Raw genomic sequence first — 18,083 nt, 5'->3', positions numbered from 1 at the left:
CTGATTAAGGTGACAGTAGCATAACTAACTGAGGTGAAGGAGATTAATACAGCAGTGTTTGGGTGGCCTTCGTGAAGGATTTGGCATGGATTTAGGACTCCGCTTGCTTGTCTTGAGCAAGATATGCATAATGGCAACATCAGGTTCTTCTCTCTTGGGTTGTAATTTCTTCTTAATGGTGCTGGATGGACTTCTGAACAGTGTGTCCCGTGGTTTTGGGACTACTGACTAGTAGACGTGATTTTGTTGATGTACTTGTTAGTTTCAAAACTAGAACTCTTCTCATAAACACTGTTATTATGTGACCTATTAGTTGTCTTTATCATGGGTTCCTGACATCTGTTCATGATGACTCCAAATTGGTAACATTTAAGAATAGAATAGCACAACTGAAGGCAAAATTTAACTGTTCAGCTGTAGATGTGGTGTTTTCAACAACTTCTTTGGACTGTTGTCTTTGTTGTGTTCATTACTTGTAAAGATCTGTCTCTTGTATTGTTAACTAAGCTTTCCAAAACACAGCTGCTGGTTAGTTGCTTTCCAGGCTGGATCCTGAAATACAGATATGAACACAACTGCCTGTATATATATTTTTGAGAATGTTAAGATTTACTTAATATGAGTTTTCCCTTCTTTGTACTGATGTGGTCATGCTCTATCTCCGAAAGAGAAAAAACTAAAACTTCATTACTGTTTTGCAGATTGAGATTCTTATGTACTGCCAGCAGACAAGTCGACAGAAGCTGTTGTATCAAGCTCTGAAAAATAAAATCTCTATCGATGACCTCTTGCAATCCTCAATGGGCACTACTCAGCAAGCACAGACCACTACTAGTAGTCTCATGAATCTAGTCATGCAGTTCAGGAAGGTAAGGCTATTTTAAGTAATAATTTTAAAAGTATATTCCATTGTCATGTAGCTAACGTACAACTTCTAGAAAACATCATATAAAAAAACTTATGGCATAGGCATGCAAATTTGCGTGTGGTTCAGTTGTCTTTCTAGAGCAGTGTTGCAGTGTTGGGGTAGAAGAGCTTCAAGCAAATGCTGCTTGCATCTGGTTCTATATTGGTTGTTGAAGACATCATTTACGTGGGGAAGAGAGGGAATAGTTGTGAAATAATAGGAAGATATATGATGCAGTGTTCAGTTTGAACAAATGTACCAAAATGGCTGTGAAATTCTAGCCAATATTAGAGTGATTGGTAGTGATAGTTGTCTTGGGATGTAAACACAGCATTAGCCTGAATTCATCTCTTCTTTATGTCTGACACGCTCCCTTTTTTACAGGTGTGCAACCACCCAGAGCTATTTGAGCGACAAGAAACTTGGTCTCCATTTCACATCTCCTTAAAGCCATACCCAATTTCAAAGTTCATCTACCGTCATGGACAGATCAGGGTCTTCAACCACTCACGGGACAGGCAAGCAACTCTACTTCCTCTCCAACTTAGTATATTTAGTAGTATGATTTAGACTTATTTTAGCTTTGTAAGCACTAATTAACACTGTTACCTGGTGAACTTAAATAGTGTTTGCCAAGCAATGCATTCCTAGTTTTCTTTCATTTATACAGCTGTTAAACATCTTATGTCTGATGTTCCTTCTTATTGGAATTCTGATCATCAAATATTCCTTTGATTAAATAAGAAAGCAAGTAAAAGGAATTCAGAGTTATTGCTGATAATGTATAATGGAACTATCTTTAATAGAATTTTAGAAAAAAACTGTTTTCCCTTCAGTGGTTTTTCATGTGTAAGGAAGCTATCAGTATCTGCATGTAGTGACACGATATATTATGAGTATGTCCTTGTGCACTGACAGCTTTTAATGCTTACCTTGGATGAGTAGAAGCTGCCTGAGTGCACTTCCCTGATTTTTCTGACTGGCAGTTCCTGAGAAGTCTGTTTTTGTACTCAGTTTGAGAATGCTCAAGACAGAGATGAAAAAGACATGTTTAAAGATGTGTAAAGAACTGCTCTACATCATACAATGCAGTTCAAAAAAAACAGTGGTGTTTCTCAGTGTCAGATTAACAGTAATGCATGTGCACTGCTCATGCTATGCAGTTCCAGTTATCCACAGTGCAGGAATACTTACAAAGAATGGAATTACTGATTACTTTACATTTTTTGCTGTCTGTCTGATTGAGTGCTATATGCATTAACACCTTCTTAGTGTTTTTGTTTGTTTTGTTGCTTTCATTTTCAGGTGGTTACGGGTTTTACTTTCGCCATTTGCACCAGACCACATCCAGCAGTCTCTCTTCCATAGGAAGGGTATGTTTCTGGTCCTGGGAAGGAAGCCGGGTTGCACGCTTGTATGTGTGCTGGAATATGTTATTTAGGAACAGAACTGAAAAGTCAGATCAGTTTGTCCTCTGAGATAATCTGATTAGAATTTGTTAGAATTCTTTTAAGCTTTGTACCTGAAGAGAAGTCAACCTGTATTTTTCATGTAAGGAGAGTATGGAAGCAGGTGGAAGGATGTTCTACAGACTTTAGTCACTGCTTAATCCTACTTCAAACTCTTTTTCTATTCCTTGTCTTTTTTTTTAGGTTACTTTAGTGGATTAATGCTGTGTCTTCAGTTTAATGTGGATCTCTTCAGAGATCCAATTCAAAGAAATCTTGGATTCATTTTAGTACAATCTGTAGTGTATGTTACACTGCTAATTTATTTCAAGTAGGAAGTATGAGAATGCAAATGACCTGAGATCTAATTGATGAACAGAAAACTAAATAATCATTATAGAGGATTGAATATTTTTTACTAAAAAGAGTGAGCTAGATTGCTCAGCTCCTCAAGTGGGGAAAGTTTTAGGAGAAAAAAGCAAAAGAGATCCTGGCTGCATAGCTTTGCTGAAGTCTGTTAGTGTGGACCTACTTAGCCATGCAAAACTTTTCAAATAAAGAACCACGTGCAGCAAGAGGAGTCTGCACTCATCTATAACTCTCTAGATTTGGAGTGTCTTACTAATTATTCTGCTGTAATGATATTTGTATTAGGCTTATTTGATATTCATAATAGGCTTTTTCTCAGGTACCATAAAGGGAAAATTATTTTGGATATATAATTTTTTGTGTAGAAGTTAAACATAGAATCATAGAATGGTTCGGGTTGGAAGGGACCTTTAAGATCTAGTTCCAACCTTCCTGCTATACGCAGGGACACCTCCTACTAGACCAGGCTGCTCAGAGCCCCATCCAGTTTGGCCTTAAATACTTCCAGGGAGAGTGCATCTACAGCCTCATTGGGCAACCTTTTCCAGTTTCTCACCACACTCACAGTAAATAATTTCTTCATACTGTCTAGTCTGAATCTACCCTCTTCCAATTTAAAACTATTTCCCCTCATTCTGTCACTACATGCCCTTCTGAAAAGTCCCTCCCCAGCTTTCCTGTAGATTCCTTTCAGGTACTGGGAGGCCATTATAAGGTCCACTGGGGCCTTCTCTTTTCCAGGCTGAAGACCCCCAGCTCTTTCAGCCTGTCCTCATAGGGAAGGTCCTTTAGCCCTCTGATCATCTTTGTGGCCCTCCAGCATCTCCAACAGCTCCATGTCTTTTGTCTGTTGGGGGCCCCAGAACTTGGTGCAGTACTCCAGCTGGGGGTCTCATAAGAGCAGAGGGAAAGAATCACCTCCCTCAACCTGCTGGTGACACTTATCTTGATGCAACCCAGGATATGGTTGGCCTTCTGGGCTGGAAGCGCACACTGCTGCCTCATGTTGAATCTTTCATCAACCAACACTCCCAAATCCTTCTCAGGGCTGCTCTCAAACCGTTCCCTGCCCTACCTTTGTCTGTGCTTGGGATAGCCCCAATCCAGGTGCAGGAGCCTTGCACTTGGCCTGTTGAACTTCATTAGATTGGCATGAGCCCACCTCTCAAGCCTGTCCATGTCCGTCTGGTTAGCATCCCTTCCCTTTAGCATGTCAACTGCACCACTTAGCTTGCTGTTATCTGCAAACTTGCTGAGGGTGCACTCAATCCCACTGTCTGTGTTACTTACAAAAATATAAAATAACACCGGTCCCAACGCTGATCCCTGAGGAATGCCACTCGTCACCTCTCTCCTCTTGGACACTGAGCCACTGACCACAACTCTCTGACTGTGACCTCCCAGGCAATTCCTTATGTAGCGGGTGGTCCATCCATCAAATCCATTTTTCTCCAGGTTGGCGACCAGGCTGTTATGTGAGACAGTGTCAAATGCTTTGCATAAATCCAGATAGATAGTGTCAGTTGCTCTCCCTTTATCCACCGATGCTGTAACTCCATAAAAAGTTGCATAAAAATACATGAATAATATTGGGAATAAAGGTCGCATAGGTGGACCTAAAAAGCTTTATTAATTAACAGTGGAACATGTCTTCCCTGCTCTCCACTGTACTGTTGCATCGTTATCCTTGTACTCACTCACATTCCCCTGCTGGTTCCTACGTCTCCATCCAGCATGTTTGACTCACTGTTTGGGTGAGAGGGAGTATGTTTTGGAGACTGTCCTTAGGAGTGGATGTTCTGGTTAGCTCTCTGGGAGATGTGTGTTCACACTAGCAAATGCGTAACTGCCTGCTAATTCCTTGTAGGTCAAATAAATGTCTTTACTGATAGCACGTTTTTCTGGCCCAGAACAAGTCTGTCTTTGTAAATACCCTTCTCTTGCCCAGACTGGAAAATGAACTGTAACTTGGAATTGGGAAATAGCAATTAAGATGTATTTTTCAGAATTTCTAAGAGGTCTGGGTTAAATTAGGATCTCCTGTTTATTCACTCAGATTTGCTGTATTAGATAATGTGTATCTTTAATGGAGTTTACCACAGTTGAAGTGTATTCATTGTCTTTAGCACACATTGTTGGGTGTCTGTAATATGTCCTGGCCTAACTTCAGTATTTCTGTGACACAGGCATCAATGAAGAAAGCTGTTTCTCTTTCCTCCGGTTTATTGATGTCTCGCCAGCAGAAATGGCAAACCTCATGAATCAGGGACATTTAGCCAGGTGAGGACAACATTTTTCTCTCTCTTAATAATTGTAGGAAAAATACAGGTGTTGTTAAGATATTCTGTAAAGCTGCATTTTCTGTGCTTCTTAATATTTGTCATTTATCTGCCATCAAGGAATAAGTAAACTTACAGAGTCTTCTCCAGGTACAGGGCACCATTATGTGAAATAATTTTTTATGCCTCTGTTAGAGGAAATCTTTATTACGAAGATTTTGCATTCCAGATATACAAGATGGTCAAAGGGCAAGAGAAGAGTTTGCTTAGGATCACGCTGTAGGTTGTTGGCATTATGAAGTGCAAAATCCAGACTTCTAAAAAAGGTTTTGCTATAATGCTCATCAGTTGCACTTGAGTGTGTATTTAACATATGTGGAATGGGCTTGCACTGTGATAGTTGTTCGTCAACTCCAATTCATATTGTCTCTTCTACACATGTCCTGTTTTTAATATAAATTTGAATTCCATGATACAGGCTGAGAATGGTGGATTTTTAACGTTTTGAGCTGTCTTGACTTGGAAAGGGAAGTGATCTGTTTAAGATGGTGTTTTCCGTAAGTGACAGTACTATGGCAGACATTTAGTAGTGGCTGTAAGAATTTTAAAATAAAAAGCAAGAATCTATTTATAAATGAAGGTGTTTTCTTTAGGGCTTTGTTTTATTCTCTTATTGTTGCAGTTATTTTGGACAACTTGTTTTTCATATGTGTTTTAGTAGCAGTACAAATTTCTCTCTGAATGATCTTTGTGATAAATTCTTCATTGGTTATACAGCTTGCTATGAGCAATATATACATGGAATAATTTACAGAAAAGTCAGAGTGCAATTTTTGGAAGTAGTGGCTGACTTGGACTTGACCCTTTTAAATGAAGTTACTTCCAAGTGTATTCTAATTTCATCATTTAGGTTCAGTTTAAGCCATTTTAGAAAAAATAAAAATAAGAATAGTATAACTGGCAGATGTCTAGTGAAAATTATTTCCCTCAAGCCAGAACAGTCAGCCTAAATTTCTGGGAAAAAACAAAAAAAATGTGTGAAATTATTGTTGTTAAATATATTCAAGCTTTTGTTTAACGAAATAGTGAATAAATGTGTCTGCTGTGGTTTCTTTCAGATGGTTAGCTCTTTTCCTGTCTCTGAAGGCCTCCTACAGGCTCCATCATTTGCGCTCCTGGATGGAACCAGAAAGAGAGAAACAGGAGGGCTCACACTGTTTAAAGAACAAGGATTTCTTGCTTGATGTAAATTTCCCACTGTCTTTCCCTAACTTGCACAGCTGCACTTTGCTGCAGGTAAGCAAAGTAGAGATGTAAGCAAATCCCCTGAGGGAAGAATGGTGAGAACCTCTTGTTACAAAACAGAAGGGAACATAAAATTAGAAACAAGATAACTTTATTAGTACTGTCTCTTAGATGAAGTTCAGAGTGCTGAAAGGAAAAATGGCTTGACTTCTGTCTTCCTCTTGTATAGCGATACATTTAAAAACTTGCTACATAAAAATAAATTAGTTGAATTAGAAGTCTTAAAAATATTATTGGAATAGCTGTACTAAGCTCATCATTTGTTGGAGGCAGATTCTATGTGTAAGCTTGAGAGTTTTTTGTAACTCTAACTGAAACCAACTCTTCTCAAATTCAATACAGTGTTGCAGCAACTGGGATAGTTGGAGGCTTCATTCAGTGTAGCAGTGTTTTGGAGCTGGTGGACAGGCATTATCAATGGTCATCTTTCTACTCTGACATTTGTTTCTACTGCTGGCTAGTAGATTACAAATGTGTTCATTTTACTGTGTAATGCCAAATCATTTTCTCTAAGCCTTACTCTAGGATGTGGGTGAATGTTTTATCACGATCTAGTTGTTGATTTCTTGAGTTATAATTTCATCAAGTTGTTTCATTGGGAAATAAGATCAAAAAAAAATTAGCGTTAGGGTCAGGAAAACAGCTAGCATATAGCTGAAATTCTCCTTTAGTGGCAGTTATATTTGCAGTAAAAAAATCTTTTCTGGAACAGTGAGATCTTGCCAGATTTCTCTGGGGAATATTGCTTCACTTCATGAGTCTGCAAGGGGAAAGGAGATAGCCGGGATTCAATTGAATAGCGTGTGGAGGAAGTTGAAATTGAAGACATGTAAGCAGTAGGAAACCAACCTTGAGCTTGGTGTCATGTTTTGCATCGTTAACAGCCAAGCCAACAAAATGAGTTCTCCTAGTTATCAAACAAAGATCGAGCCAAGTGAGTGTGTGTGCCAATTAACACTGCCTGTACTGGTGTTTAAATATTTTGTGATTCCCTATCTAGCTTGATAAAATGTCTAAACTGTGGATTTGCTTGCAAAATATTTTTTTAAGTTATATTTAACCATTTGAGTACTATCTGTGTACTGTTTATATCTCTGAAGCTATTCTGTAGCTCTGTCCTCTCTTGAGTATGGCCAAGGAAAACTTGTGTGTTGTGGAAAATGTTGCAGCCTAACAGAAGGAAAGTAGAAGATGATATCATTGTAGGCCATAATTAATCCATTGGGTTAGCATATGTAAGTGTTGAAATAAAAATTGTTGTAGTTTCTTACAGAACAGAAGGTGGGCTTACATTATAGATGTGAGATGTGGAATATGCATATCTAGCTTTTAATGCTAAGAATGAAATGAAAAATAAGTTGATAGACTTGAGACTCACCTGTACCACAGTCTGGAAGGTCTTAGTTGTGATTTTGTTTCTCCAAATAAATTATTTGGATTGATTCATGAAGCTGTTACTGGTGTCTCTGGGGTTCCCAGGGCTGTGACTGTCATAAATCATGTTTCACAAAGAAAACAACCAGCTGGGGAGTAAAGTTCATAAGCTTGTGCAGTACAGCATGTTTGTGATAGCCCCAGTAAGGAGAAAGGAAGTTTAGCCTTACAGTTACGGAGGATTCCTTAGAAGTTTTCTAACCATTATAGATAAATTACTACTTGAGATCACTTTAAAATAAGTTACGTTTGTAGAATTTTCCATATGTATAGAGTTTCTTAAAAATGTGCAGAACAAAGGTTTGTGTAGAAAAACAAGTAGTTCTTCATGTTTCTTTCTTTTAACAGGACACTTTTTTAAAAAACTTGGCCCAAATTTGAGAAATTTTTCATGTAAAACTCCCTGAGGCTTCATCTAGGGCTTTGCAAGATAGTAACATGTAGGGAGTGGGGAGGGGGAGAAACAGAGGAAAAAGGAAATGGTATAAATCTGGAAAGGCTTTTCTTAACTGCTCAGGTCAGCATTTCCTATGTCAGACGCAAACTATGAAAATAAGTCAGTAGACAAAAAAAAAAAACCCTTTTTTTTTAATGGTTCAATCTAAAATTGAAGTAACATCTGTCTAAAGGTGGTATGAGTTTTTTCACGTAAGCACAGAAGTCCCTTGCAGTGTTAAGTCTATTCATTCCCCTTAGCATCTCCACATGTGTATTGATTAGTATATGTTGATTGAAATTAATATGAAATCTGATCTGTTGATATGAACCCTTCTCTCCTTTGCTTTCCTCATTTTCTTTGTATAAAACCTTAGGGGTGTTAATGAGCTTAGGACAGTGCAGGTAGCCATATCCCATATTTGTTTTCAGCCGTCTGCTAGATAGGAAAGCCTCTTTCAGCAATTACTGTGATTGCATGGTTGCAGTAGACACATACATGCATGTTTGTTTTAACAGTCCTCTTTGTGTGTGCTTAGCTTTGTTGTATTGCAGTATAGGAGCTATTTTAGAGCCATGCCTGTGTTCTGCTCTGTGACCTTATTCAGGCTTTTTCACTTGGGTGACCGATGGCAAGCTGGTTTCCACTGTACAAGATTCTAATACTGTCTGCATGTAAAAATAATACTTTTATTTTGGATACCTTCTTGAAAGTTTTTTCTTTGCTTCTTCCTGTGTACTTCTAGTACCAGCTATACCTCCTGTATATGGGCCAGGGAAGAAATGAACTTTAACCTAAAGAAGCTCTTCTGAGTCTGACTAATAGCTTGCTGTTGCTAAGAGAAGCCACTTTTCTGTGACCCTTGTTTTCATTTCTTTACTCTGAGCTGCTGAATCCTGCCTCCTCTGATCTGTGCCCTTGCACTCAGATACCTGAATGAGCCAGCTGCAACAATTTTCTGTCTGCTGAATTTGTTCTCTGATTTTATATGTAGCTGAATTTTTGGTACTCAGATGTGTAAGTTGTCCACAGCTGTGTATCCCCAGCCCTGCACTGTGCTATTTCAGCACAGTCTGTTTTACTAGGTGATGGGAAGGATCACAGAACTAACATAGAGTGGGCGAGCAAGGGTTTGTTTTCATCTTGATCCACTTCTTAATGTGCATACAGTTATGCCAACAAGCAGAAGGGGCTCTGTAGATGTGGGAGTGAATATGTGAAGCAGTTTCTACTTAAGATAGTGCTACTTATAAAGAGTTGCAGATGAGTAAGAGCCTGCTTAGGATGATGTTATCCCATGTGGATCAAGCTTTGACCAGGGCTTTTTTGCTGTGCTGAGTGTCAGTGAAAGTCTACTGTCAGCCTTTTCAGACATCATCCTTAGGGGAGCAGATATTCAGTTAGAGTTGGAACTTTTCACAAGTCACACTTGCAGCAACTGAAAGATCAGCTTATGTGTTAGGGTTGTTTGTATTTCATAGGTGATCAGAGCACTTACGTACAGTAAAGCTATTTATGTCCTTTGTCAGGAGGTTCCAAATTATTCTACTTATCTCTCTTTCATTTAGTGTAATTCTTATTACACTATTTTCTTTTGTTTCCTTCTTTTGAACTGTAAACACAATCAATGTAAAGATCTGCTGATGGTCTATTGATGTTAACAAGAGCAGTCACCTGTATGCTAACCATCTGCTTCTTGTTCTGTGCATCAGCAGCTGGAAATAGGGCCAGGAATGTCCATGGGGTACTGCTGTGGCTATTTGGATGTTTTCTAATGTTTTTGAGATACTCTGGACATAAACTTTCCTAAGTGTGTCTTGATGTTTAGGGTTTCAGACACTGGAATTTTAGAAAATTGGGAGTTCCTGTCAATTAGAATTAGCATGTGGTAAATTTTGGTGCAGTAGGATCTGGGTCAGAATAATATTGAAGCTTTTGGTGCTGTTCACATTTTACTTTAGTGAACTGCTGGAATTGTCTGAAGGGCATGTTCTGTGATCTTACGGCAGCAAGAAGTTTGCCTGTTAATGTTTGTTTTTTGTTGCTTGTTTCCTGTAGCATGCAGAATAACGATCTCATGTTCTTGCTATTGTGATTACATTGGGTACAGCCATTGGTTGGTAAGAGTGTAGAAGAGCTAGAATAAAAACAAAGAAGCAGAAATTGCTTAGTCTATAAGCAATTCATTTCATCATTTGATGCAGATATTAACAATAATAAATGGAACATAACTGATGCACACAAAGAAAATCTAGTTTTGTTGTCTGTTATTTTTCTCTGTAGTTGGGCATCTTCAAAGAGCTGTCCTTGATTTAAACTTCAGTGTTGACTGAATGATTCCCACTTGTCAGCAGGGGCAGTCAGTAAATTGTTCTATATCAAAAGGACATCGATCCTCTTGCAAATTCCAAGTTTTACACATTGGTATGTTCATGTGTCAGTAATTGTGCAACACCTGGAAAGTTTTGGGGATAAGGTTCAGAGCCTTTTTGCACTGCAAGGGAAGAAAAAGTTGGAAAAAATGAATGTCTAAAGATTGTCCAATGCTACCTAGTGTCTTAAGTCTTCTTCAGTGCCAGATATCATTTTCCCATACTTCACAATAAATAAAGAAGCAGCTAGAACATGGCTAGAGAATAGAGTTATTCTACTGGAATATTCCTTCGTTATGAAAGCCAAGATCAGAGGGTTCAAAAAAGAAGAAAAAAAAAATGGTTTTTAGTTCCAACTGAGTGTAAAGATAAATATGGATATGAGCTATGCTGATTTCAGGCATTTCTGTATTTGAATGTTGTGATAATTGCTCAAAGATCTTGTACATTGTTACTGCAGAAGATGCGTAGAGCTTCCTCTTTCCAAGAGAAATACTTGGAGTGTCCTTTTTCTGTCTTTGTCATGGGTGATTACAAGATTTGAGAGGAGTTTCTAATTAGAAAAGTAATAACTTCTCAATTTTAATTTTGTTTTTAGAACCTTGTGTTCAGTAGCCACTGTAAAGCAGTTACTGGCTATTCAGATCATGTCATACATCGAAGGAGATCAGCTACCTCATGTGTACGGTGCTGCCAGGTGACTGAGCTGCCGTCCTTCCTGTGCATAGCCAGTCCACGGGTAAGTCCAAGTGAAGTTATAAATTATGTATTTTCTATTGTGTTTTAAATCTTGTTAGAGTTGTGTCACAGGAACAGGATGATCTATTGCTTTCTTTTGGTTGGGTAAAATTGTTGTGAGGATATCCTTTTGTTACTGTATTCTATAGTGCTTTTTTCATAGAGGAAGTGACTGCAGTGGCTATTGAAGGGAAAAGGAAAGTTGTGAGATGCACCCAACTGAAGTTATTGTGACATACATAGATTTCACTTTCTCTCCTAAAAACAAAAGCAGTAAAATTGTAGAAAAAGATTGTGAGGTAGATTCTTCCTATATAATCTAACGGAAGCGTAGTATGATACGATGGAATGGAGTGGTTGGTGAATTCTCATGTCAAAGGGAGCTGAGAAGTAATGCTTTTTTGAAAAGGACACTGAGTTTATCTTGTTGCATCAGCTTATGCTCCAAAAAAGAAACACCAAATTGTATTATAAAAGGACTGAGTAGAAAGTTTAAGATTTTCTGGATCTTCTGGATATTATTAAATGGTACTGCTTGGGATTGTCTATCAAATAGTAACTGAATTTTGGAATTACTTTAGCTGAAGATTTCTGGGCTGACACGGGGGACCTTCAGAAGTCTGTGGCTATTGTGTTTCTGGATCTTGGCAAAGCTTCACAAAATGTACTTAAGATTCAAATCTGGACTTGAATCTACCATTTGTCATCATAATAGATAAGCATATCTGTAGAGAGTTTCCACCTTCAGAATGACCTTTTGTGAAGAAGGAGGTTCTGACCTATGCTCTTGTTAAAAGATAAATCACCAAATGTTTCTCCTAATCACATGGATGAACATCAGTTTTGAGGAAACAGCTGAAAGTGAGATAAACATGCAGTGGATGCCACTGTGCTGGGTTTTATAGCATGCTGAGTGAGTTATAGAGGTAAAGTTCCACAGAAGTCTCTGGCTGCTGGGCACATCCTTGGTCGTGCTTAAGATTAGAAAGCTGAAGCTGTGCTACACCAAGTAGGCGGTATGTAGTTAATTTGAGAAGTTGTGTCTCTAGATTACTTATTCTCTGCCACATATTCTTTGCTCTTTTCCACTTAAGTTGGTGAATGAAGTCATATAGATGATATCTCCAAATCAACAAACAGTAGTTGATACCACACCTTATCTTGTATTGCTTCATGGTCAAATAAAAGGGAAGAAAAAAAACAACCAACAAACCTTTTCTTTTTCCTGTAGGAAATCAATTTTACAGTTCCAATTCTTTTTTTCTGTACCCTATCACATATCTAAAATTCCTCTCCATCAGCCCTCTGCTCTTGAGGAAGAGCCCTACTTTAAGTGAACAGTAAGCATCAGTGGGGCTTGGGATGAGGGTACACACCTGCTTCGAGTTACTTTGAAGCAGTAACAGGCCAATAAAATCCCTATTATTTTGAGATGTCTTAATACTGTTTATGATGATACAAAAGCAGTTTAATAGTAGAAGACTCATTACCAGACTATCCAAATCTTACATTCTTTAATCAGCGTTGATGTTATTGATAATATTGATAAATATTGTTATTTGATATTGATCAAATTGTGGCTGTGTGCATATTTATACGTTGCCTTCTGGAGAAGGGAGGATGTCTGTCAGGTCTCTGCTTACCAGCTATGTGTTCCTTAGGTTGAATTCATCTGTGCCTGCAGGCCTAAGGGCCAGAAGTATAACTGAGTTTTTCAAAGTTACGTATCAGTACAGTCACAACATACTGCCTAGTTTGATGACAAGCAGTTACTCCCTTTTCCTTTAAATTCCTTCAGGTTTCCAAGAAAAAGATTTGTCACCCTTTATGCTTAAAGTTGAGTTACTTCTGAACAGTGTGTTGAATACTACCTAAACATTGGGAAGGGGAGAAACAGGCTTAGAAGGCCAGGTTTCAGGGAAGGGTGAAGAGAGATTGTATCTGATGCTTATTTTAGTGAATGAAGGTACTTGTTTTAATTAGCTAGTGTAGCAAAATGATGAAATGGAAGCATTACACTTTGTTTCTAGGAATACAAAGACTTAGTTTGTTGGAAACTTTTGGCAGGAGTGTACAAGACTTGAAATAGCAAAGAAGACATATTGTCAGAAACTATAGCCTTCTGTTGTTTGACCTGTGATGAATTTTGAGATGTTAATGGAGCGAAAGAAATAGGAGTATGTGTTTATGTTGCAGCAATTCTGGGTAGGGGGTGGGGAGGAGGTATTGGTGAGGGTGATTTGGCAGTGTAATTTCCCTTCTACAGGAGGCTATTTGCCTGACTACAGGTAGGGCTCAATCACAAAAAGTTGAGGTACACAGAGTTCATCTCAAGGCTGTCTCCTAGCAGTGCTTCCTTTAGGGGAGGTATTGCAGATTACCTGTGCTTGAAGGAATGTTCTAGTTTATCCTCTGTAGAAATAGGAACTGAATAGTGTCCCTTAAGAGAATCAGTACCAATCTCTGCCATAGTTTGCAGTGGACAGTAGTGCTGAGGCAACAAAATTGGAATTTGGAATTTGGAATTGTGAGAGGTTTTGCACTCTTGCACAGGAGACAGTCCCATGCTTGGACTGCAGGTGGCAGTGGAAGATAGCATCAACCCCAGCACCATCTAGTAAGTGGTGGAAATGTGTACAAAGCCTTACTTAGTGAAGTCCCTTTCATTTTGTAATGTTGCATGCAATTTACAAGACAGTTTGATTTAAAAATAGCTTTCGGCATCTTGCAAAACAATGGCTTTGCAATTACTGCTAAGATTTTGTATGCCTTTTTGGTTTTTGTTTCAGTATGTCCCCAAATTGTACTTACGAATCTGTTTAAACAAGCCATTGGTCCTTGCAAAGATAAATCTGTTCGTGAAACAAATTTATTCCTATTAAAAGACAGGTTTCTATCAAAAAGATCTTGCTTTATATCTCCTATTTTCAGTTTGCTGGTAAATGTCCAGAGAGGAGTAGGCAGCATCTAAGATATCAGACAGCTGTAAGATAATTCTTCCACTGTATTTCAGGTCTCAATTGTCCCATTATGAAACCTGCTCCCACATGTTCTCAATTCTCCAGAAGCTCAGCTGCTTGCTGTTTAACATCAAAGCCTACAGATTCCCCTAGTATTTCTTACTATGCAGCTCTGTCTCCATCTTAAAATGTGAAGATTTTCAAAACTTTGAGTTCTTCTGTTCTTTTATTTGTTTCATTGCTTTTCGTCCAACTGTAATGTGTTCATTTTCCAGAGTATTAGGATTCATGAGAATGTTTGCAACATAGCTGAATCTGCCTGGAAAATGTTTTTTTTTTAATTTTATTTCTGAAATAAAAGCAACAGTGACTTATATTTGCTGTCAGGTAACTTAGAAAGTACTGCAAATTTATACATTTTTTTCTGGTTTAATCCCATACTGTAAGGTTACCTGTGTAATACTGAATTTTGGTTTAATTTTTAAGTGATCTTACAACATACTAATAGGTCTCTTGATAATCTTACATTACCACATGAATTTCTGTTGAGGCCAGTTTATAGATTTCGTGTTTGCTATGTAGATGCTTCATTGTGAAGAGAAAAAACAAAAACAAAAAAATAGGCAAAGCAAAAGATGCAGCAAGAATATTGTTCTTTTACTGTCAGTTTTGCTATCAGTTGTATAGAAATTGATTCAAGACAGTGTGTATCAAAAGACAAATAGTCTATGCCTGATTGTTCATGGGGCTTTTTGTGAGGAGGGAAGATGCTCCACCTTTCCTTACTTTAAACCGGTTTAAGGTTGTTTTCCATTTGTACGTGTCAGAAATGATGTGGCTTTTTAAAATTTGAACCAGTGTGAAGGTAACTGAAGTGGGATTTGGGGATGAAGATAAAGGACAGTCTGAACAAGAATGTTGATTACATTTTTACTTACAGGTAACAGCTGTGCCACTGGAGTTCTACTGCAATGATCGAAGTGCAGAATACGAGCGCAGAGCACTAAGGGAAGGAGGAAGTCTTGAAGCAAAGCAGTGTTTAGTCAATGGAGCCCCTGAGCTAGCAGCTGACTGGCAGAAACAAAGCTCCCAGTTCTTCCCAGAATATCCAGGAGGACTGTTGGGGATCAGGCCTCAGAACGGCTGGTCTTTCATCAGGATACCAGGTGAGTTTGGAGCTTGTCATGGAATAGAGCTAGGTAAATAAGGCCATCTGTTCTTCGGTGGTCATGCTGCTTGCTTATGGTTTTTGTTTGGTTTTGTTTGCGCCTCCTGAGTGAAAGTTAACTCTGGTATCTTAAAATGCACTGTGATTTCACATCCTTTGTGAGCAGTAAAGCTGTCAGTGGAGATGAACAAGTCTAGGACAAACTTTTCTAATGCTTACAGACCTCTCTTTGCATGTCAGTCCTCAAAGTGTCTGTGAAGAGGTGGATTTGCTAAATGAACCACAGTTTGCTCTCGTGACCAGGCAGTAATTCGAGGTTGGAGATATAGATATTGCAGGAAAAGTTTTGATCATACTTTACCTCCTGATACGTTGGAAGACCTTTGTATTGATCTGAGATATTTTGTTAGTCTTGGTAATGAAAGGATAAAAACTACTTGTAGCAGTTCACCATGAGTGGGATGGATACAGGGACCTAGTTCAGATGAAATTTTCCTGGGAAACAAGACATACAGAACTTGTTGAGTTGAAATAAAGAAAACTTGTTCATATTTCCTAGTAAAGTGAGAAATGTAAATGTAAGCGCATGTCACTTTTTTCTGGAATTAAGCTAAAATAATTCAAGATTTACTAGAATTTGATTGCTAGTACTACAGTGACTTTCATAAACTGGGCATGGTCTAGTTGTCAGAAGGTGGTCCTGAGCAGTGAGCAAGTACTGCAAAAAGCACTAGAGATCTGAGAGATAGCCAAGAGGAAAAACAGCTTACACTGCCAGATCCTAAGTTATTCCCAGACCCTTTTGGGTCAAGGATGTTTGGCAGGGGAAGTTAGTACAGTAAAAGGAGAATGGCCTTTTGCTTGCTAGAGTCCGGTTTAAGAAAGTACATCCTAAGTACATAGAGTCATTTGAAGATCACGCACATTTGTACCTATGTAATAGAGAAACTTTTTTTCATGAGTTTGTGCTTGATTAACATTTAGTGATTGATTTAATAGTTTCCTTTCTTCAGGAATTCATGGAATCTTTTACCAATTACTTAAAAGTAGAAGACAAGGAACTAATTAAGGGATACATTAAGATAGAAGTCATGGACAGAAATGAAGAGGATGATGTAGAATTAGGGAGAGGGCTGCTTTCTCATGAAGAGATTGAGAACTGTATCAGCAGCAAAAATGTGTAGAGGAATAATGATGGGGAACAAGAATCTTACAGGAGTGAGTGAATAGGTACAAAATTCGACAAATTGTTGTCCAAGCTCAACAAAGGATTTGTTTGTGTAGCTGGCTTAATCTGGGAGGTGTTAGAGCTAAAAGTGGATTAAAAAAGTGGTTTTGTACAGTTGTGTTTTAATTAGGTGGAAAGATGCATTCAAATCTAAACCTACTCTAAGAGAAGAGGGCACATACTACAACAGGACATCTGTGTTGATACATGCAGAAGCAGGCAGGGTGCACTCCAGAAAGTGGCTGATAGCCTGAAGAAGCCATTTATAAGGCTGAAGATCAGCAAGTGTAAAATGGGAGCCATAGGTGTGAAGGTCCACGGTGAATGGGTGACAGGAGCAAAGGGGAAACCTCTCTGTCTAACCCTGATCTATCCTCTTCCAGCCTCGGCATTCCCAGTGCCCTAGCAGTGGGCTCAGCTGCGATCACTGTGGGAATCTCTTGAGGCTTTTCCTGTTCTTTGAAAGAAAAATGGTCCTGGATTAAATGGCAGGAAGTGTCTGAGTCCTTTTAGCATCGATAAAAAGCACCGGCCTCACTGGCTGTTTACTGTGAGAGCCTGCCAGCTCCTCACTGACCCCATTGTGCTGCACAGACTGTCGGGAGGGGATCCAGGGGTGTCAACTGGAACCCAGGCTTTATCTCTCTTTCCTCTGCATTTTGCATGTTCGGAGGCACTTTTTCTCATTCTTCAGAGAGCAGTGAGCCCAGCTGCAATCATAGGCCAATTCTCCTGACTGAGGTTATTTTGAGTCATAATCATTTCTAGCTCTTCTTCCCAGACCATAGGAACCCAAAATATCTCCTTGTTGATAATTATTGTCCACAGCTGGAGGCAGGAGCTTTTTTTCAAACTGAAAGCCACAGAGTAGAATTTTACAGTTGCTGTCCTTTTGGTCTGGTTGTTGTTTAGTGTCTGTCATACAGTGCTGAAGAGGAACCCAAAAAATTGTGCCTTGAGAATCATTCTTTGAGGTGTAATCCAGGATCTCATCACCCGACTGGTTCAAAATTTTATAAGTTCATTCAATTATGCTATTAATATGCATATCAGAATATATTGTTGTTGAAAGCTTTCACTGATTATTAAAACTGTAGAACTGCGAATTCTGGAAATCCTATTTAATAAAAGTTGCCATTTTCTTCCCCCAGGGTAAAAGAAAGAAATAGCAATGGGAAAAACTAGAGATGGAAGACACTTTAAAATAATTGAGATGTTTTCCAGCCATGAGGCAGTAAGATTTTACACTTTTTGTTAGGACTTTGCACAGTCTGTCCTTTGAAGCACTAGGTGGCAGGCTTTAAGCATGCAAAAACATATGAGTTTGGAAAGCAGTGATATTGAGATAGCACACTAAAGTTGTCAGGCTTGTAGTCATACGGTTTTCTCTTCCAAAGATGACAGATCTTTTTTTTTGTTGGTTTTGTTTCGCTATCCTG

The 18,083-nt window shown here is 38.6% G+C and overlaps 1 protein-coding gene across 6 annotated transcripts in view; it reads left to right on the top strand.

The window, feature by feature from the left end:
* Nucleotides 1-18,083, top strand: part of INO80 (INO80 complex ATPase subunit) — a 62,461-nt gene that overhangs the window by 25,225 nt on the left and 19,153 nt on the right. For all 6 annotated transcript variants that reach the window (XM_085224770.1, XM_085224772.1, XM_085224773.1 and 3 more), the window contains 7 exons: nucleotides 702-869; nucleotides 1,292-1,425; nucleotides 2,213-2,280; nucleotides 4,911-5,004; nucleotides 6,122-6,299; nucleotides 11,149-11,289; nucleotides 15,189-15,414. In XM_085224770.1, coding sequence (XP_085080896.1) covers nucleotides 702-869; nucleotides 1,292-1,425; nucleotides 2,213-2,280; nucleotides 4,911-5,004; nucleotides 6,122-6,299; nucleotides 11,149-11,289; nucleotides 15,189-15,414 — 1,009 coding nt within the window. The remainder of the gene's footprint in view (nucleotides 1-701; nucleotides 870-1,291; nucleotides 1,426-2,212; nucleotides 2,281-4,910; nucleotides 5,005-6,121; nucleotides 6,300-11,148; nucleotides 11,290-15,188; nucleotides 15,415-18,083) is intronic.

This window comes from Meleagris gallopavo, chromosome 5, assembly GCF_905368555.1.
Source record: "Meleagris gallopavo chromosome 5, MGAL_WU_HG_1.1, whole genome shotgun sequence".
NCBI lineage: Eukaryota > Metazoa > Chordata > Aves > Galliformes > Phasianidae > Meleagris > Meleagris gallopavo.
The sequence above is the reverse complement of the archived record's forward strand: the minus strand, read 5'-3'. Positions and strand labels throughout refer to the sequence as shown.